Source organism: Antennarius striatus, chromosome 11 (genome assembly GCF_040054535.1).
Source record: "Antennarius striatus isolate MH-2024 chromosome 11, ASM4005453v1, whole genome shotgun sequence".
NCBI classification, from domain to species: Eukaryota; Metazoa; Chordata; class Actinopteri; order Lophiiformes; family Antennariidae; genus Antennarius; species Antennarius striatus.
Window position 1 is genome coordinate 17,441,973 of NC_090786.1, and position 21,557 is coordinate 17,463,529.

Here is a 21,557-nt window from a genome sequence, read left to right on the forward strand (position 1 = left end):
CCTGCTACACGTCCTTCCCATCTCTATCTCCCTGTCTTGCCAACCTGTATAGATCAGTCTCTCCCTCCTTACTGTCCAACCTAGCATACAAGTCATCATGAGCCCCTTGTTTGGCCTTTGCTACCTCCACTTTCACCTTACACTGCATCTCACTCTACCCCTGTCTACTCTCCTCAGTCCTCTCAGTGTCCCACCTCTTCTTAGCTAACCTCTTTCTTTGTATACACTCGTTCACCTCCTCATTCTACCACCAAGTCTCCTTATCTACTTTCTTTCCAGATGACACACCAAGTACTCTCCTACCAGTCTCCCTGATCACATTAGCTGTAGTTGTCCAGTCATCTGGCAGCACCTCCTGACCACCCAGAGCCTGTCTTAACTCCTTCCTAAAAGTCATGCAACATTCTTCCTTTTTCAGCCTCCACCATTTCGTCCTCTGCTCTGCCTTTGCCCTCTTCATCTTCCTCACCACCAGAGTCATCCTACACACCACCATCCTATGCTGGTGGCTACACTCTCACCTACCACTACTTTGCAGTCACCGATCTCCTTCAGATTACACCGCCTACACAAGATGTAGTCCACCTGTGTGCTCCTAACTCCACTCTTATAGGTCACCCTATGTTCCTGCCTCTTCTGGAAGAAAGTATTCACTATAGCCATTTCCATCCTTTTTGCAAAATCAACCAACATCTTTCCATCTTTCACTTCATCAAAGTCCAATCAGAATTTCTCCTTCTCCTCCAGCTCACATCCTACCTGTGGAGCATACCCACTAACAAAACTGAACATCACACCTTCTATTTCTACCTTCAGACTCATCACTCTATCTGACACTCTTTTCACCTCCAGGACATTCCTAACAAACTCCTCCTTCAAGATAACTCCTGCTCCATTTCTCTTCCTATCTACACCATGATAGAACAACTTGAACCCTGCTCCCGAACTTCTAACCTTTCTACCTTTCCACCTGGTCTCCTGGACACGCAGTATGTCTAAAATTCTTCTCTGCATCATGTCAACCAACTCTCTACCTTTTCCTGTCAAAATCTCAACATCCAACTTCCCTACTCCCAGTCCTAAACTCTTGGCGTTCCCCTTCTTTCTCTTCCTACAAACAAACTTTCCTCCCCTCCTTTTTTGACCAACAGTAGTCCAATTTCCACCAGCACCCCGTAGGTAAACAGCACTGATGGCGGTCTTTGTTGACCCGGGCTTCGACCGATCTGGTGTGGAAGTCATAGATTTGATTCACAGGTTTGATTTGGCAAAAGTTTTACATTGGATGCCTTCCTGACACAACCCTCTGTATTTGTCCGGGCTTGGGACAGGTACAATAAGACACTGGCTTGTGCCCTCTTGCGTCTACATTGAGCCCAGCCAGAATTGGTTCCCACTTATACCTCTGCACCAATTATCCGCTTGAGTTGTCTCCGGGTTCTCCGGCTACCTCCCACCTCCAAAAACATGTGCTTCAGGTTAATTGGCCAGTCCCAAATTGCCAAATTGACCGTAGGTGTGAGTGTGTGCATGTGTGTTTGTCTGAGTTTCTGTATGGCTCTGCAGCGCACTGGTGTCGCGCCCGGAGTGTGTCCCACTTCACATCCCAGCCAGCTGGGATAGGCTCCAGGTCCCAGTGACCCTCGACAGCGAATGAAGCGGTTAAGAAAACAGATGGATGGATATGTGATGATTTGTGTCTGTCTTGCATTTGTCTTCTATTTATTTGTTTTCATTCTATGTATATTTCTGGTTTTCTGTTACTGCTGTTTTCTGGATTCGTTGCACCTGGTCTTGTTTTCCCTGATTACCTCATTTAGTGTTCAGCAAATCTCTGTTTAGTATTTCCCAGTGTTCACTCCCATGTAATGTGTTGTTAATTACTTTACCTGAACCTAATTTAGCACTCTGGTCTGTGTATTTAAGGGGTCCCTTTTCAGTTTGGCCCTGTCGCAGTGCAATTCAGTATTCGTTTGAGCAGAGAGCCTTGTATGCCAATCGTTATTGTTACTCCTTGACCACTTTTGTAAAACAACAAGTTTACCTTGCCTAGTCTGTTCATGTTCTGGATTTTGACCCTTCCCTGTTTGATAACGGTTTTTGTCTTCGATGCCCTGTGTATGACCTTTGGCCTCTCTGTTGGATTACAGTTTTGCCTGCCTCCTTTGTACTGTCCTGTTTCTGATCATCTGGTTTTGACCCCTGCCTGGAATTAACTACAAGTTTCGATATCCCCCTGGTGCTGTAATCCCTGTGCTTTCCTGGTTTAAAATGGACTGTTTAAAGGGTTTTGGTTTTGGGACATTTTAACTCTTGCGCCTGGTTCCTTTGGAAACCGTGACAGGATGGAAATAACAGGTACGTTGTGACAGAGTTTCCTTACAGGTAGTCTATTGTCTACATTGCTGGCTCTAACTTTCAACCTGACTGAATTGTCTTCAGTTTCGATGTTTGCGAATGATATGGACTGTGGCATAATTGGGCTTTCGGACCATGGATAAGGGCTGACCACGCCAACATGACAGCAAAATTTAGGCTAATGTGAACAGTTTGTTAAACGTGACACCCCCAAAATTCAGATTTCAGGTCATGTCAAAATAACTTAGTAAATCTCAGACCAAGTGAACATTTTGCTCTGATGTCAGACTTCATGTGGTCTTTTCTTCTTTCCTGTTAGTGCGTCATCTGCAGCGTTTCATCCTTCTTTTATCCACATCTGTGAACTTCTGAGCAGGAAACGAACACGCAATGCATTGATGTGCCTGGGGACATCAATGCAAACACACACACACCAACATCCATTTCAGCTGCTCTTTCAACCCTTGGTACTTTTGTGTGTTCCTTCTTCCTCAGCTACTATCACCACATCTATCACCACTACGCTCTTCTGCTCTCTGACTTATACCACTATGTCCGGTTGGTTAGCCAGGAGCTGTTTGTCGGTCTGGACCACAACAACCTGGAGTATGTCCGTTCAGCAAAATAGCTAAACTCCAGGCAAGCCAAGTGGACACTTTTTTAACCGCCCTTTAACCGTGTTGTGTCATCAGGATTTCATCCACAATCTCATGGACAAGATGAGTGGATGAACTGGGAGTTGGAGACAGTGCTGCATTGCCTCACTTTTCACAGCCAATCCTCCTGGTCCAAAGAACTCCTTTAGGTCAAATATGCCCATAACATTCTGCCCCCTTCAGCCACTGGATTCTCGCCCATTCAGTGTTCCTTAGGTTATCAAAATAATTGAGGGGAGAGTGAAGTGCTCACTTCAAATACCAGTCGTTTCATGTTTAAGATCTTGTACCTATGTTGGGAAAATCTGGTCAGATGAAGGTTTGAAGCTTTTCGGCTAATTGGTTCAGATAGGTTTATTTCTTGAGGCTTCACATGCAGGTCAATCAATCAATCAACCTTTATTTATATAAAACTCAATCACATCAGCAGACATTTCAAAGTGCTTTAACAGACAGAAATCCAACAGGACCCTCCAGCGCAAGCATAAGCGACAGCGGCGGGGAAAAACTCCCTCATTGAGGAAGAAACTCCACGCAGGACCCTGACTTTGGAAGGCGGTCATCTGCCTTGACCGGTTGAGTGGGAAAGTAAATACAATGGGGATATAGACAGGGCAAGGGAAAGAAAGACAGAGAGAGTGAAGGAGAAAGAGAGAGTGGCAGATAGGCCCGATAGAATTTGCAGTCCAAATTGGGCTGTATCTGTGGAGTACCTCAAGAATCAGTTCTGTGTCCAATACTGTTTAATCTATACATGTTACCATTGGGAAATATTATAAGAAAACATAACATTAATTTTCACTGTTATGCAGAAAATACCCAATTATATTCGTCAATGAAAACAGTATACATAAAACCCTCCTCTTTAATAAAGCCTACTATCAAAAACAACATGGATTCCACTAGATAAACTGTTTTAGGCCTAGACTGCAGAGGGTTTTTTTTTTCTGTCTCTCCCCTTAAAGGGAGTTAATATAATTACTTTAGGAGCTTCTGTTACTTTTTTTTTCTTTGCTTTTCCCGCTAATATTAAATTAGACCTTTCTAATGCTTGCAAGATACTGCCGCTGTCTTTGTGCTTCTGCTTGACAAGTGGGGAACAATGATTGAAGACAGCAAATCCAAAGGCGTAGAAATCCCTTGGCATTACATTAAAATCGGGCTTAAAAAATCCAGCCCTACCCGAACCGAGCCCGACGGTATTAAAGCCCGACCCGAACGTAATTATTGACATTTTGAGCCCGACCCGGCCCGAATTTCGGGCTTTGATTCGTGCTTAAGATCTTACCTCTACGTTCAGTGCGTATACGATCAGAAAGGTAAAGAGACAGGAGAAAATACAGCTGATGCACGGAGGGATCTGAGCAGATATGGTAGATGGATGTTTCTCATACAGCGCCTTCTATGTTTTACCTAAATATGTATTTTATAAGGGTATTCCTTAGTTTAATACCCATAGATTGTTTGAGATACATAATACATAAATATACAGTATATTAAAAAAGTCGGGTCGGGCTTGGATCTGAAGATCTTAAACCCGACCCGACTAAAAAAAAAATCCAGCCCGACCCGAACCGAGCCCGAGGGTATTGAAGGCCGACCCGACCCGGCCCCAAAGTAATTGCTGACTTTTTGAGCCCGACCCGACCCGAATTTCGAGTCGGGTCGGGCCCAAATTTGGGCTCGGGCTTAAGAGTTTATACCCCTACATGGCATAGTGTCCATAGTCCACAGGTGTGAGTGTGAGCATATGTGTTTGTTTTTCTTTCGTGTGGCCCTGAGATGAGCTGTACCCCGAGGTGTACCCCAAGGTGTACCCCGAGGTGTACCCCAAGGTGTACCCCGAGGTGTACCCCGAGGTGTACCCCGCCACTCACCCATAGCCAGCTGAAGTCGGCTCCAGCGACCAACAAGGTAGATAAGCAGCTGAAGAAGAAGATGAATGAATATATTCACTTAGATCACCTTCAACAATCTAATTGGATTTTGATCTCTACAAGAATATTTCCATCTTTATACTGGCAAATCACTCCTTGGAAGCCCCATTTCACACTAGTTCTTTTGTACTCATCAGAGAACAGTCAAAACTTTTACTTTTGAAATGAGTCATTTCTTATCAGGTAGGAACTTAAACACTAAATGCAGAGCACATGAATAGAGCACTGACTGACTCCAAGCTGTTCTGGATTTCTTGAATCCACAGTGGTGGCTTCTTTTAAAATCTTCATGCCATTGTTGTCATTTAGTTTATCAAAGAAAAAAAAGTATGCAATCATTATGAAAGTCATCATATCATGTTTGCATTACATGAATTGTATGGAGAACTATCATGGATGGATTCTTGATGAAGATCTTATGATGGTTTTACTCAGCAAATGATTACACTGTGACCACATGATGCTCCTGGGCCATCTACTCATCACATCAAAATTCATGGGGTCAAAAGGAACTCTTGTCTGAGGGAAAAAGGTTTATTTTTCTTTACCAATTATAATTTTTCCTTTTCCCAGGAAACATAGCCTGAAACTGTGACTCACACAAACATGAACAAGTCAGAACAAAAAATATCACTAGCCCTCGGCTGAACAATCCATCCGCCTGTGAGTCCAACATAGGTCCAGTGTGTCTGTCCATCTAAATAGTGAATATTATCAGTCTTACAACAGATGATGTATGTACATGGAAAGATAAGCACTGTTAATGGGTTTTATTTAGAGTAGGTCGTGTAGTCATGATTCCTGCTTTAATCAAATTCCACTCAAACAAGTCTTCATGATCTAACATCCTTATAAAAAGATTTTTCTTGGTATATAGTTTTTAGATTCTAGAATGAATGAATGAATGAATGGATACAATATACACACCTATTTTGCTAATTTGGTTAACATGCACAAGTTCACCAATTAATTTTTTTCTCTTAAACGTTTTGTAAAATGACCACAAGGGGGTATCAGTCAACAGTACAGGGGCGCCACACTGAGAGAAGTTATTTTCATTCAAAACAGATTGAATAAATCAAATGTAATGTGAAAAGTAAAATTATAAAGGGGGAAAAGTAAAAAATATAAACAAATTCACTTCCGAAAGATCTGTTTATAAAAACTTTAAATCCATTTGAAGTATCCAAAGTGCAACACATGAAGATCACATCAATGTTGGCTGTGTATCATGTTAAAAAAACATTTTGTTCTGTAGTCATGCTAAAGGGTGTGTTGACGCTTTGAGCACTCATCAGCTGGGTAAGTTGTTCTCAGTTATTTATATTGTGGCCCCTTGAAATTAATCAATTTCTACTTGAGAGTGTTCATCATTGCAAAGCAGCTGGATAGGGATGAAATTAGAAATACAGTATGTCAAAATTAAGAAGCTGAAGACAAGATGATTTTGATCGTCTCATCTACAAAAAGATGGATGGATGGAAAACAAAATAATGAAAGGAAGAGAAGTAACTAAAGTATGAAGACTGGAAAATGGAGTAATGAAAGACAAAATGGGGGAATGGAGACAGAATAAGACACACATATATATGTATTTATATATACTGTATACACTGTATCGTGTTTTACAGTTTAAAGGCAAATTTGGTCAACTTGATGAAAAACCTGATGTATGAGGGAAAGATATGTCACAGAAAGTGGAAATCAATACTAGAAGGAGAAGAAAAAGAAGAAGATCCTATTATTCTGGAAAATATTCTATCTTACTGAAATTCTGACAAACAACATGCTGGGCTAGGTTTAACACTAAATAAAAGGTCAGGGGTCACTTCTAAATCACGAGGAGTCATGTGGACCCAAGAGCTGGCTGGATGACTGACCATCTGTTTGTGGTCCGGCTCCCTGTTGAACCATATTACCAACATACCCCTCATTATCCCAGCTGGAGCAGCATCTGATCGCCACAGCGGTACACCCCAGATCATTAGGGTATGGTGCCCTGTGATGTTGTCCTTTACATAATGTTTCAATAAAACTGGCCATCGGGCTGTGTTGCTGGTAACTGGTCCATGCTCTGATGTCCATGCTCCGATGGCCCCTTGGCCTGTATCCAAATATACACATACAGCTTCAGTGTTGTCCCAAAGGAGACACTTGCAGCTTCTACACAGTGAGCCCTGTGTTATAGTACTTTATCATAGTAGTACTTTATCATCCAAACAGAGGTGACTGTTTTCTACTGTTTTGGCAATACTGGAGCAATAATTTTGGGTTGTAATCTCGGAGTATGACAATAAACTGACCTCAGTGCCTCTGGAGATTCATTTCTGTCCTCAGCCAACCCTTCAAACTCTTTTTTTAAATTTTTTTTTAAAGTGGGCTAAAGGCCATCACTGCAGATGTCTGCTATGACACTATGTCAGTAATATGTTTCAGGAACAACATAAAAAACTACAGGCAACCACTCATCTCCCTCTCCTGTGTTTGTGGTTTTATGAGAGCAGTCGCCTCTCAACTCCGCCCCGCGTCTCCCAAACTCTGACTGAACTTTCTTTGGAGTCTGTGCGTCACTCTCCGTTAACCTGGCCTGGACAACTCACACAACTGATCAACTGCTCCTCAAACACGAACAATGGGTTGGCAGGGGCAAATATGGATTGTCTGGGCGATTTTCCTCGGACTTGTTGTATCGGTGCAGAGCATAACGAGGGGAGAGATTTTCGCTTTCGGTCCAAGTGTAAGAGACCAGTCACTGGAGGCAGGGAATGACCAGACGCACCGACTGGAGCTGGACAAACCAGTGCTGTTTTATGATGGAACTTTCAACAGCATCTTTGTGAGTTAAGCCATAACTTGGTACACTATCGTAGCCAATAGAAACACGTTGGTCAGGGTGGACCGGCCATTGAGCTTGCGCAATTGCGCGTTCTGGATGATCTCTGGGCAGTTCTGCGTGAAATAGGTCAGAAGTTAACAACCTTAAACAATGCCTTGAGATGGGAAATGTATCAGAAGCGGTGTCTTGAGTTTTTCTGTTGTTGTGGGAAAATTAGTTAATATTGATTAACACATCGCGTGATCTGTCGTATCTTGTGGAACGCACGTATTTACGCATTCTTAGAGCTTCCCGAAAGGTTTTCATTTGACCGTTTACGCAAAGACCGAAGGACTTCCAGCACCCCACTTTTGCAATCATTCCAGAATTGATGAGTCGCTCGCATATCTGACGCAACAAGAGAAGCTCATCTGAACCAAAACCAATTCGTGTGAAATATTCAGCAACAGCCTGAAAGTGGGGACTTTGGACGCTCGCCTGTTTAAGTTTGAATGTGTGTTTATAGCTGTTTGTAGTCACCATGTGGAAATCTGAACTCACTAGGAAAAAGGCAGCATTTGGTGCGGGCTGTGCCATTGTGCCAGACACACAAACAGGCCTTTATTCCCTCTGATTCGCCTTTTCAAAGAGAAGTGCTGCATCTCTGCTTTAATTGTGTGTATAATATACTATCAGAGGCTGCTTCTAATACAAAATATATTTGGCTACATCATTAAATTATTGTTGATACGTTATTAGATTTTATTTCACGTTATAACTAACTAACTTTTAGACAATTACTATCATAAATCAGTGTTTTAAATTGTAACTTAAGAATCCCCAAGGGTTAGGTTTAGGGTTTTTGTTCCCACTGGATTTTTTTAATACTCTTGTATAATACAATATGAGGAAATAAAATACAAGTAAAGGTCTTATGAAATATGGGGATATAGCTTATCCAATGGGGTCACATTGTTTAGTTTGTCATATGTTATTAGTCCTTGACATGATAAAGTAGATTTTATGGGATAAACTGAAACCAAGGTGCATATCTATCCAACATGTTCAGATGGTAAGGTTGACATATGAGGATTTAATTCCCAGTTGTAACTATAAGCCATCGCTCACTACAAATGTTTTTCTCTTCTCAAGCTCATTTATGACTTCCACCGAGACCTGTCTATATTTTTTTTATCCTGAGTTGGTTGTAGAAAATAGTCTAGTACTTTGATTATTAGGTTTTATTGTCTCCTCCTGAAAGTAATTCATACTACACACAGACCCAGAATGTTCAGGTCGTCCCCGACCTTTAAGATCTCGCTTTGCTCTACATCTGCAAGATTACAATCACTGATCATTTTCCCAGCTCTGTCCTCAATTTTGGCAGGAAGTGTCTGTAATGAAGATTAGTTTGCAATCTTCAGGCTCTCTGGGGCTGCTGTCAGGGTCAGAGACAGGAAACAGTGTGGCCCGGGCCAGGAATAATGCTCTTGATTTCCTCTGGTCAGGAAGCGAGAAAGCCCCATGTGTAGAGTGTTTGTGTGTGTGAATGTTTTTGACATGAGCCCAGCTTATTTTTTCTTTTTTACAAGTCCTCCATGTGTTCGCATTAAATCTTGAGGGTGTAAAAGACAACATGTGTTGAATGACATTTGTTCATTAGTTTTATGTCTGTTAGCACTTTAGCAGCACAAGGCAGCCGACAAGGATCATTAGTCTAATGAGTGTGGAATAAAGATCAAAGTAGGTCAGAATGGACTCAGTTTGGTGCTGAGAAACACTTTTTTATTTTTTGTTATCCCAGTTATAATAAAGACACCAAAAACAGTGCTGCAGTCATCTAATATTTTTCCTCATAAATTTAACTTGAGATTTGAATTCCAGATCAACACCAATGGTTTTGTTGCCACAGCAGAGCCAACACCTGAGTCGACATATTTGGGCAAAATGCCCCCCAAATTTGGCATGATTGCAGCTCTGCAAGGAGACCTGGACACAAGTGATGATGTGGGTAAAGTCTTTTTCCGTCAAGACTCCAGTCCTGATGTCCTGCGTATGGCAGCCGAGTACATCAACAGGGCTTTCCCAGAGGATGATGAAGTCAGTCCTATCCATGCTGTGGTAATCACCTGGGTGGATGTTGCCGCCCACGACCCTCAAAGCAGAGGAGATGGCGTCGGCAAGAAGGTAAGCATCACTAGATTATCAAGTGATGTGAGGTGCAACTGGTCGTTTACATTGTTTGCAATGTTTCACATCTCAGAGAAGCACCTTCCAGCTGGTGATTGCATCCCTGGAGACGGCCTCGTATGCTATCGTCCTCTACCCGAGGGATGAGATACAGTTTTCCTCCACACCTGTAGAAGATGGTAGTGTGGTCATGCATGCTGGCTTTAGTAAAGGGTTGGTCCGGGGCTTCCTTTTTTCTAGTCAAGGACCATACTACCGCACCACCGCTGATGACGAAGCATCCGTCAGAGCTTTAGCAGAGTAAGTCAACCGAAGACCTCCCTAACTTGTTTGGATTACCTTTCAAGAGCAGTGACTGGGAAAGTTTCTTCTCTCCTTATAGGGAAACCAACTCTGGCCAGAAGGGTGTATGGGTCTATGAGATTGGAACATCTCCATATTTTTCCAACGTTGCTCCGGGTGAGGTGACTGAACTGCCCACTGAGACTACACCACTGGAGGATCCTGAGCATGATGTGGATGAGAGAGGGCATGTGTATACTGATGGACAGCAAGTGGAGTACCCTCCTTATGAGTCAGAGGGGGAGCAGATCCAGCTCAGTCCAGTTCAGTACCAGCCACATCAGCCTGGGAACCCAGAAGTGGTGGTAGTGGACGACACAGATATAAATGTAGATGGTGAGTCCACAGCAGAAGACTCAAACTGGTCATGTAACATCTCTACCGATTGTTTCTAACATATTCTTACTGTGTTTTTTTGTTTTGTTTTCAGTGTTCTCATACAACTTTGGGACGTGTGCCAACAATAGGAATAAGTGCTCCCAGTTTGCTGACTGCAGGGACTACTCCAGTGGATACTGCTGTCACTGCAGACCTGGCTTCTATGGCAATGGGATACAGTGTGTGGCAGAGGGTAACATCATATTTCGCCCTTAATTTGAAATAAAGATTGGAAGTGGGAGAAAATGGTTATTTTTACTGCTCCAGTGAAATGGAGAGAAAAGATATTGAAAATTCAATGAAGTAGTTATCCATGGTCATCCCAGACAGTTTCCTGTTATATTCTATGAGAGCACAGGCAAACATTATGAATTCTGAGAACAAGACATACCTTTCATACCATTCCCCTCATATTGTTGTTGCTTTCTGAGCCAAGTAATACAGCAATGTCAGTGTTCCTCCATTTGAATTTTGCTGTATCACCAACAAGTTCTTTATTTTAAAAAAATGTTTTTAGTCCATGCAGAAGCATAATTTATTTAAAAATAATAGCTAGAGTACCTACCTAACATAGCTAATAATGGTTTTAGTAGTTTGGCCTTGATTTTTAGGGGGTTTTTTTCCCCAAAAAAAATAATTACACTTAAATCACTACAGTACTAATGTTATTGTAGATAAAATATTTCTGAAATGTTAATATTATGAGAAAAAATTGGAATGTAAACACTGGATGATAAGGTAAATTCTTAGTTTGTTACCAAAAAAGTAACTATATCAAATTACAATGATCAGTTATTTAAAATGATGATTATTTGTCATGCTTTCTGTAGAGCAGATGTGGAGATGTTGGGGAAAATATTTTAGCATTGTAATAATGTTTCCACAATTGTTTCCATTAACTGTTGTTGCTTCTGAAAGCTTTTGAAATGTGTTTTCAACTCGAATGGTTGTGTTTCTTTTTGCCCAACCTTGATCATTTGTTGTTTTTGCAGGAAAGCCACAGAGGATGAATGGCAAAATGCATGGAAAAGTCTATGTGGGCAACTCCCCCACTCCTGTGGAGTTCAACAGCAATGACCTCCACTCATATGTTGTGGTGAACGACGGCCGTTCGTACGTGGCCATCAGTGACATCCCATACACTCTTGGGCCCTCAATGCAGCCCCTGTCAGCTCTTGGTGGTGTTATTGGGTGGGCGTTTGCTCTCGAGCAGCCTGGCTTCAAGAACGGATTCAGTATTATTGGTGAGAGAAAATTGTGTGTGGGAAAAAATGTTACACAAGCTTCTCCTGTGGGTTTTGTCATAAGGTTAAAAAATGACCAAAGTGAAGATTCAGGAGGGTTAAATGCCTGCATATAGATTTTAATACTGCGTAAAGCGATTTGCCACGCAGCTGCAGTTTTGCTCTGTCCAGCTGGATTCCCCTCGCATTACCTCAGCTGAGACAGGAGGCAGGGAGCCAAAGTTCATCCAGGGCCAGGGTCTCAAAGTTAACCTCTTCTGCTCTGTCCTCTCGGTAGGGGGGGAGTTCACACGACAGGCCGAGGTGACCTTTCTGCCTGGAAATGAGAAGCTGACCATTAGGCAGGAGTTCAAAGGCATTGATGAACACGACCACCTGGTGGTGAGCACCACCCTGGAAGGCCAGGTCCCTGAGGTGCCTGGTGGCGCCACCATCCAGATTGACCCATACTCTGAGATCTATCAGTACAGCAATAACTGTAAGCCACAGCTTGAACAGTGAATATTGCGAGGCTACTTTTCTTGTTTTTCACAAATGTCTGGGTCTCTGTCTTTGTAACCATAACTAAGCAGTCGGTATCACAAGACTGACAGACTGCAAGCAACTTCTTTCTCATCGGTCGATCCTATCTTCCAGTGATCACCTCATCCTCCACCCGGGACTATGTTGTGAACTTTCCCGATGGATCTACTGAAACCAGGACATACCAGTGGCGTCAGACCATCTCCTTCCAGAGTTGCCAGCACGGCGAGTCTTTGCGAGACATGAAACCAACTCAGATGCTCAGTGTGGACCAAGTCTTTGTCATGTATGATGCTAATAATGAACTCATCCGGTTTGCTATGAGCAACAAGATCGGAGACATCAATGGTGAGCTCATGGAGATCAAGTGTGTCTTCCTGTTTTGGTCTGTGCTGTACTCCTTCCTGGATTGCAGCTTATAAATCCAGATATTTGACAGTTTGTTAGAAGTATTTTCTAAACTTAAAACATCCCGGTAGCGATATTTTTAACACACGCTGTTCCCTCTCAGGAGGACAGCCAGAGGAGAACCCCTGTTTCACCGGCAGACATGGCTGTGACACAAATGCTGTGTGTCGACCTGAGCAGGGAACTCAGTTCACATGCGAGTGTGCGGCTGGTTTCAACGGCGATGGCCGAACGTGTTATGGTAAGTTTGATACAATACAAAAACGGTTCCATTGTCTGTGCCTTTAAAGGTGATGTAATAGTCTATTCAGACCACTTCCACGTCTGTTTCAACTGATCATTTAATTATCCCAGACTCTCTTCTTTTTCCTGGGGAACTGGGTAATCTAACTAATTAGGAGAGGGGGTCCCACGCAGTAAACACAGTTTCTTTTACTCACAGTTTACATTAATACGTCAAGTATGATCCTTATTTCCAGGACAATCTCAATACACCCACCAGTCTGTTGCATTCAGGACAGGAAGAGCTCAGAGACACAACGACTTGAAACAGGAAGGAAGCATTTCAGACAGATGCTATCTTTAAATGTTTGTAATTAGTATATCTAATCAAGCTCTCTTTTGTCCTTACATCTAGAAGACGCTCATTTCACAAATGTGAAACTAAATGTAGGAGTTGTTAGAAAACAGTCATTCTCTTCATCAGATACTGACGAATGCAGAGAGAATCCACTGATCTGTGGGTCCCACGCCATCTGCAACAACCAGCCGGGGACCTTCCGTTGTGAATGTGAAGATGGATACCAGTTTGCCAGTGATGGGCAGACCTGTATTGGTAAGTAGTGCCTGTGCAATTTTTTTAATATAGTTACATATTTTCTGATGAAGACACTGTGAAATACATTCAAACGTTAGGTTAACTATGGTGAGAAATATAAAACACGTGACTTTGAGCATATTTGTTGAGTGATGCTATAACTTCATAAAGCATGTGTTATTATCTGTGGGTATGGCTGCTGAAGTTACTATGCTTTGCTGCTTCTACATTATGATAACTGTAATATTTAACACAGGATACTTGACAATCATACAAAAAAGATTGATTTGTCTCTTTTCTGATCTGGTTTTTTTTTATTATTAATATTTGCTATAAATAGATTTCCAGGCGTATATATGCTAAATATGAAGTTAAAACTAGCTGGTTAGCATAGTTTAGCATCAAGGATGGGAAACAATGGGAACCAGCCAGTCTGCTTCATTTTAAAAGCAGCAAGATGTGTCTATAACACACTAAAGTTTAAATTTAGTTTAATCCAGACAAAAACAGATGGCTACCTGGTCCCCAATGTACATATTAGTGCTAAACTAAGTTACCCAAGTGCTGGATGATTGTGATATTGATTTGTTTTACTCTCATTATGAAACTAAATAAGCATATTTTACACAGTGTTGAACTGCACACTTATTAACATAGTAAATGGCCAAAAAAAATAACATTGCAATAAGCTATTAGTCTAAAATAAATCAGGATTTCAATATAATCTTTCTGCACCAAAGTTAATGAACGGTATTTCTCTGTTTCCCCTCAGAGGTCGATCAACCTGTGAATGCCTGTGAAGAAGGCACCCATACCTGCGACATTCCTGAGCGCGCTCAGTGTAGCTACACTGGAGGCTCCTCCTACATCTGCTCCTGTCTGCCAGGGTTCATCGGAGACGGTCGAATCTGTCAAGGTAGTGCAAAGACACTCTGAGGTCTGTGCTGGACAATCAGCATGTCAGTAAAATACTAAAAATGTATTCTTTACATCAGTAAAGATTACTTTTAAAATATAAAGTTGTTTTATATTTATTGATTTTCTCTATAATTAAGCCAGTGTGCCACTACAACTTTTTAATATTACTTGCATGTGTACTTATATTTTCATTCTCATGATTCATTTCCCTCTGTCTGTTTTCAGTTTGTACCTACATTGCAGATGGCTGACTTGGTCACAGATTGTGATTAAAATAATACATGAATATGATGTGATTTCAGTAGCTTCTTGCAATGAAAATGTTATCAGAAAGTCATATAATTTTAAACCTATAATTTTTACACTCAATAAGAATTTTTTTTTTCGTAACTTGCAAATATAATGATTATGTGGTGATTTAGTTTAACAAAGTATTACAGCCTGCTTAGGTTGGCCCAATCCAAAGTAATGCAGTGTTTTGAAAATGTTTGCTGGTGTGAAGTATTTCTAAATGTAAACTCAACAGGATTGGCCTTTACACAAGTAAAGATCTGAGATCCATTACATGGACTTTAAGGCACAATTGTTAAACCATCTGCTGAGAACAGGAGGAGGTGAGATCACTTACATAATACGCTGGTAGTGACTGAACAGGGAAACGTGGAAAGCAGATGGACATTTCAAATGTGGAGATCATGCATCTGTGTGCTTCTTTTACTTCATTGCTGCCATTCTTTCTGGGTCTTTGCTTTGTGTTCTGTACTCTGAGCACAGTTTGGAGCTCAGGCTGACCCAGTTCATAGCGTAGATCTCTGACCATAAAAGGACACCACAAATTGGACGTGGTTATGGTTGACAACTGATTCTTCTCTGTCCTTACTCACACTCCTCCTCTCTGCTTCTAGACATAGATGAATGCCAGGTAGGCAGGTGCCATCAGGACGCCGTGTGCTATAATACCCAGGGATCGTTTACCTGCCAGTGCAGGTCAGGTTACTATGGCGATGGCTTCTACTGCTCCCCAGGTAAGTCTTTTGGTATGTCATAACTTTTTGACAAGCAAACCCAACATCCTATTTAAACAGTGCATTATTATCCGTCAGTAATGTCTGGGTCTTCACTAACATTCAGTCTGTGCTGACTTTATTTTTAGAACATATCACCAGCGTTTAGACAGTTTTGCTAGTTGTTTTCTTTGATTTAGTTGCAGACTCAATAATAGAAAAACTAGCAGCCACATATGGATTCCTGCTGGAGCCTGCATTTCATTTTCTACTGGTTAGCGAAAGGAATCCTTCATGTCTTACAAGGGATCTGGGAATTTTGTGTTGCTGAATTGAGAACATGACACAAAAAAAGACAAAAAATGAGCTTATGATTACAACCGTTGTAAGTTTGCTCCAGGATCTCTGTGTTTATTGCAAACGTTATCTTTCATTGCTATCTTTAGAGAGGAGAAAAACACAATGCCAGACCCACAGGGACAGCCTCCTGGGTGCTACAGCGTTCGGTCCACGGGGCCCCCGTCCTCCCGTTGGACAGTACATTCCTACATGTGATGAAAATGGTGCTTATGAACCCATGCAGTGCCACGGCAGCACGGGACAGTGCTGGTGTGTGGACAGACGTGGGCAGGAGATCCCTGGGACCCGCTCTGGGCCTGGCGGCAGACCAATGTGTGAGTACATCACACGTGAGACGCTGAACAGCTGGAGAACAGTCTGCACTAACAGATCAAATATGCAGGACCAGAAGGTTTAAAGAACTGGTGTGAGGTTTGTTCCTCCACAACACTCCTGATTTCTCAGTGTTTGTCTCTGGTAGGTATTGACCACGGTGGTGCGACAATACCTGTTGGACCCACCCCCCGACCAGATGTCCACCCCCTCCCTCCAGGGACACACCTCCTGTTTGCCCAGAATGGCAGGATAGAACACGTTCCGCTGGAAGGTTATGACATGAAGAAGGACGATGCCAAGGCTGTCCTCCACCTTCCTGTAAGTCTCCAGATGAACTGATCCCCTTCACTTGTTTTGCTACATGTAGATATTTTTGCAGGTGGTTTGAATCACTTGCAGGACTTTTTGAAATGATGCTGTTTACCATGTCTATTTCTGAGAATACTCAGCTGGGTTTTCCTTTTTTAGAATTGAATTTGTTGGTGTAAAACAAACATCGCCAGGGTTACTACATAACAGCTCACAGATCATCAGCAGTTTGTGTTAAATGTTACTTTTTAATGGATCTATGACCAAAGAAGATGTTAGAACAGGATTCTAAATGTGATGAATGCAGTAAATGAAATTTATTATATTTATTAAGTACTTTCTTTTCTGTCCGTGTAGTATCCTTACTCGTATGTAACGATTATTATGAATAGTAATACCATCAATCAACACAAAACTGATATTAAGAGCAGAGAAATTCAGCTGTGATTACCTTCTGACTCTTCTTTAGTATAACTGTAATAATTTTTTACAAAACCTTTTAGACACAACAGTCAAGTACTGAGTTGAAGCCTGTTACTGTTTGGGGATTTCATTTTCTTTATTTCCGCTTATATGTTGGAGTTAGGCTCTTTTTGGGAGTGGGTTTTGTTTCTGCTGCACCCACCCAACCCAGACCTGGAAACTACAATACAATTCAATATGATTTCCTGGAATGTTCTGCTCTCAACAATTACTTCATAAATCATTTTGTATGTCCAGGGTCACAAGTTGAATTGTGTCATACTGATATTTGTATGTAAAATATAATTTACAAACGCTGTTAAAATCTCAGATGATCATACAGTAGCTGCACAATATGCATGATATGAGTTAAAAAGTATTTCAGTTGTATTTAAACCAAAGTATGAAGTCAGACTCCGATCATGAAGACACTAGAAATCACCAAGAGAAACAGCCATTGTGGATTTATCCTTTGTCTAAACAAATCCCTCTGTTGCTGGTAGGAAGACTTGCGTTACTGCGCCTCAGTTTCATAACAGCTGCTCCATGCCGGCATTTCAGTGCAGGCACATGGTGGCATTCACACTAATTGCTAACATCAGTCTGGCATCTTATGAGTTACAATTTGCATTTTTTGGTGCACTGATATCCAAACCAGCTGGTCTGAAGTCTGGCCGAGTTGCCGGTGCTCAGTGTGTGGCTCTGTTTGTGTGGATTTATGTGTGGACGTTAATGTCAAAAACACATCTGCTCCATGTTGTTACCTGTGACTACTTGTTTGAATGAAGTTCGCTTCAAAGGTTGTTGATTGTCGAACCCTGTGCAGGAGAAGGTCATCATCGGAGTGGCTTATGACTGTGTGGACAAAATGGTTTACTGGACTGAGATCACATCTCCCTCAATCAGCAAAGCCAGCATCCAGGGCGGGGAGCCCGTCACAGTTATTACATCAGGTAGCTTTACCTTTGACTTTTGTTCATCTCTCCACTGGTTCTACCTCATTTTCCAGACAGTTTAGCATAGTGAGACTGTCTTAAAGAAACTACTAATAAAACCGTGTGACAACAGACTTGGGAAGCCCAGAGGGGATCGCCGTCGACCACTTGGGACGAACTATATTCTGGACAGACTCTGTGCAGGATCGCATCGAGGTGGCATCTCTAGACGGGTCTCAGCGTCGGGTCATTGTAGACTCTGACCTTGTCAACCCCCGTGCTATTATCGCCGACCCTCCCAATGGGTATGTGTTGTTCCTTATGAAACGTTGTGTTTTACTAGCCTGTTACATTAACACAACACAAGTGAGGAAATAATTCCTCACAGGGAATATTCTATTCCCTTTTATATTCTATTAAAGGGAGTACAATATTTTTTTTTTTGGAAATTGATTGTTTTCTTGTTTTTAAGAGTTAGGACTATAACACACATCTGTGTGTTTAATGTGAAGCTAGAGGCTGTTAGCTGGCAGCGCCCTCAGGGACAGTAAAACTCTAACAATCTGTGTGTTGTTAAAGAACACCCTGGGAAGTCCTTAAAACCACAAATTAACATTGTTACACCTTTTTCTATGTACAGCTCTAAATAAACAACATATACAGTCTTCTTCTTCTTTTCCTTTCAGCTTTTCCCTAATACAGTATAATTAATCTTAAATAGTAATTAGCACCCCTGAAGGGAAAAGCCGAAAGGAAAAGAAGAAGAAGAAGTAGTGCAGGTAGTCTGTTAGCTTTGCACGGAGGTGTTTTCAGCCTTTAAGCTGAGCTAAGATAACCAGCTGTGGACCCTACCATTATACTGGAGGACGTACAATAGAACATTACATAAAGTTTATCTGAGAGCTGACTCCCCACCTGTCCTGAACTCAGGAATCTCTACTGGGCCGATTGGAACCGTGACGCTCCGAAGATTGAGACGTCTTACATGGATGGAGCCAACAGAAGGCTGCTGGTGAAAGACAACCTGGGCCTACCCAACGGCTTGACTTACGACACTCACAGCTCTCTGCTTTGCTGGGCAGATGCAGGTACTGCAGATTTCAGACAAGTGACTCATCTATGAGGTGATGTCTGCCTTGTCATTGGCAATAATTGTAAGCTCTCGCCTGTAGGCACTCACAAAGTGGAATGCATGCATCCTGCCAGTGGCGACCGCACCAATGTTGTGGAGGGGATTCAGTACCCGTTTGGACTCACATCTTTTGGGAAGCATATGTACTACACTGACTGGAGGAGGTTTGACTTTATGTTTCATTATGAAGTCTAGCTTTATAATTGTGTGTTTAATATGTTCATGATTATAAACACTGGAACTGCCTTGGAAACGTGTGTTTCCATGTGTTGCTGCAGCAACACATGGAAACATACGTTTCCATGTAACACATACTTAGTTACTTGTAGTCCATTTTCATATGCTTCTACAATAAAGGACTAAATAGATTGACAAATTTATTATTTTAAACTGCTACTAATAATGACTATAATTCATTATTATTATTGTTGTTGTTATTGTTCTTATTATTGTTGTTATTATAAAAGGAATTGGAATCCATAGCATGTAAGACATAATGCAGCCTTTATCCACAGTCCGCTGTGGGACGTACGAACCCACATCAGTGAAGGTAGAGAAAGGAAAGGGTGGATCAGAGGTCAAAAAGCTCCCCACGCTTCAGGCATGGACCCTTGATGTTCTTCCAGACTTAAACACTCCCACTCTGAAGACAGTGAAGCTTTCTTCCCACATGTTTAATTCTTCATGTTACCCGCTGCAGGACGGAGGGGGTTGGGTCGTCTATTTGTGTATATGTGTGAGTGTCTGTGTGGGTTGAGGAAGCATTTTAAAAAGTGGCAGCTGCTTGTAATTTCTCAGCCTCGGCGTCTGTAAGTGACCTAACTGGGCCTCCCTCTGATCTTGCCAGGGATTTAGCCTTGCTGGAGAGGTGCCGGTGGGGGAGACACAGAAACTATGCCTTCACTCATTCTTGACAGACTTTATACAAAACACAGGGAGGGAGGGATGCTTGCATTTCTCAAAACAAGATTACTAAACTCTGATTGGATTTACAACAGGGATGCAGTGGTTGCTGTGGACCGCCATGCTGGCAAGGAGTTAGATGAGCTCCACCCTCAGAAACGGACCAAGCTATATGGGATTGCCACAGCATATGCCAAGTGTCCTTTTGGTAAATATACCAATTATATATATAAATATACCATTCATATATTCCATATATTCCCTTAGTAAAATTTGCTATTTACATCTTCAACATTTTTTTAGTGAATTTATCACATTTTTTAAAAGTAATTTGTGAGAATTTACATCTGGAGACACTATCATCTGTGTTTTTTCCTCCCCTGCTAAACACTGATTCCTAGAAATAGTTTGACCCTTGTGCATTTGGGGGTTTCCTTTGAGTCAGACTTATTATTCATTCTCTTTAGTCTTCAGAAGGAAACAGTCCAGTTTTGTGATCTCCATGCTGTCTGTAAGAGAATGAAATCTGACTGCAGATAAGGAATGATAAAAATTTCAGGTTCACTCATGGGCTTAAAGGCAACAGCAGGAATTCTGCAGCTTGTCTTCATCATTAAGAGAATAAATTACTGACATTACTGTGCAACACCAGACCCAACCCTCCCTTTTAGATAAGACTACAAGCATTATGCAAGCCAGGGAATGTGGAGCCAAGGGAAAGGGGCCTCCAACATCTGGGGTTTTCTATGTCTTATGTATATATCTGTTGAACAAACTGAAGAGGCTGCTCCCTGCAGCTCCCAGCTATGATTTCATGTCATTTACAAAAAGAGCCCGCAAAGCGCTTGAATGTTTTATTTTTATTTTTCACCAGGACAAAACTACTGTGCTGTGAACAACGGGGGCTGTACTCACCTATGTTTAGCGACTCCTGTTGGTCGCTCCTGCAAATGTCCCGACAATGCAGTGGGTGTGGGCTGTGTGGAGAGAGACAGCGGGTACTGAAAGAATATGGCTGTGTCCTGAGAATTGACACTGTTGATCACAAATTAGGAGCCACTCAGCATTACTAAAGTGTAGCTGCTGAAAACGCTGCTGAAGACCTGTGGCAAACTTACTGTGTCCTTCATTCCTCAATGTTATACTTATCTACATTTTTACATTTCCCCCCGCCTTTATAAAACCACAACTGCCTTTGACAATTGTAAATATAAACACTATTATTTTGTCTTTTTCTGAGTGCACATAAACTGGGAATCAAGCTCAAGGGATACATAATTTAATGTGAAATTCCTAACAGCGATGCATGACATCATCTCATGTCAGTTGTGTTACACTGTGGCATGTTCGGATTAGTTTGTTGCACGGAAGTATTATTGTGGGGCATGACTAGTGTCTGTATGAGCTGGTTGTATGAGTTTGAAACATGCTGGGCAGCAAAAGAATAAAAGATTTTTTTTAACATGTTGGTTTCCTGTGTCTACAGCATTAAAATGGTAATAGCGACATCGTCTGGTAGGTTGGGTTACTTACAAGTTCTTGTCTATTCTAT

At 41.8% G+C, this 21,557-nt stretch overlaps 1 protein-coding gene across 1 annotated transcript; it reads left to right on the forward strand.

Annotated features, from left to right (window-relative positions):
• Nucleotides 1-7,463: 7,463 nt before the first annotated feature.
• On the forward strand, nucleotides 7,464-21,467 carry nid1a (nidogen 1a). The gene is made up of 20 exons (XM_068327495.1): nucleotides 7,464-7,787; nucleotides 9,651-9,953; nucleotides 10,030-10,256; nucleotides 10,339-10,634; nucleotides 10,729-10,869; nucleotides 11,669-11,920; nucleotides 12,198-12,398; nucleotides 12,557-12,790; nucleotides 12,954-13,091; nucleotides 13,557-13,685; nucleotides 14,440-14,583; nucleotides 15,491-15,610; nucleotides 16,036-16,263; nucleotides 16,410-16,582; nucleotides 17,862-17,988; nucleotides 18,104-18,275; nucleotides 18,901-19,058; nucleotides 19,143-19,266; nucleotides 20,101-20,213; nucleotides 20,880-21,467. Exons 1-20 carry the CDS (start codon nucleotides 7,584-7,586, stop codon nucleotides 21,008-21,010), a joined length of 3,615 nt encoding a protein of 1,204 aa, XP_068183596.1. The 5' UTR covers nucleotides 7,464-7,583; the 3' UTR covers nucleotides 21,011-21,467.
• Nucleotides 21,468-21,557: the final 90 nt, after the last annotated feature.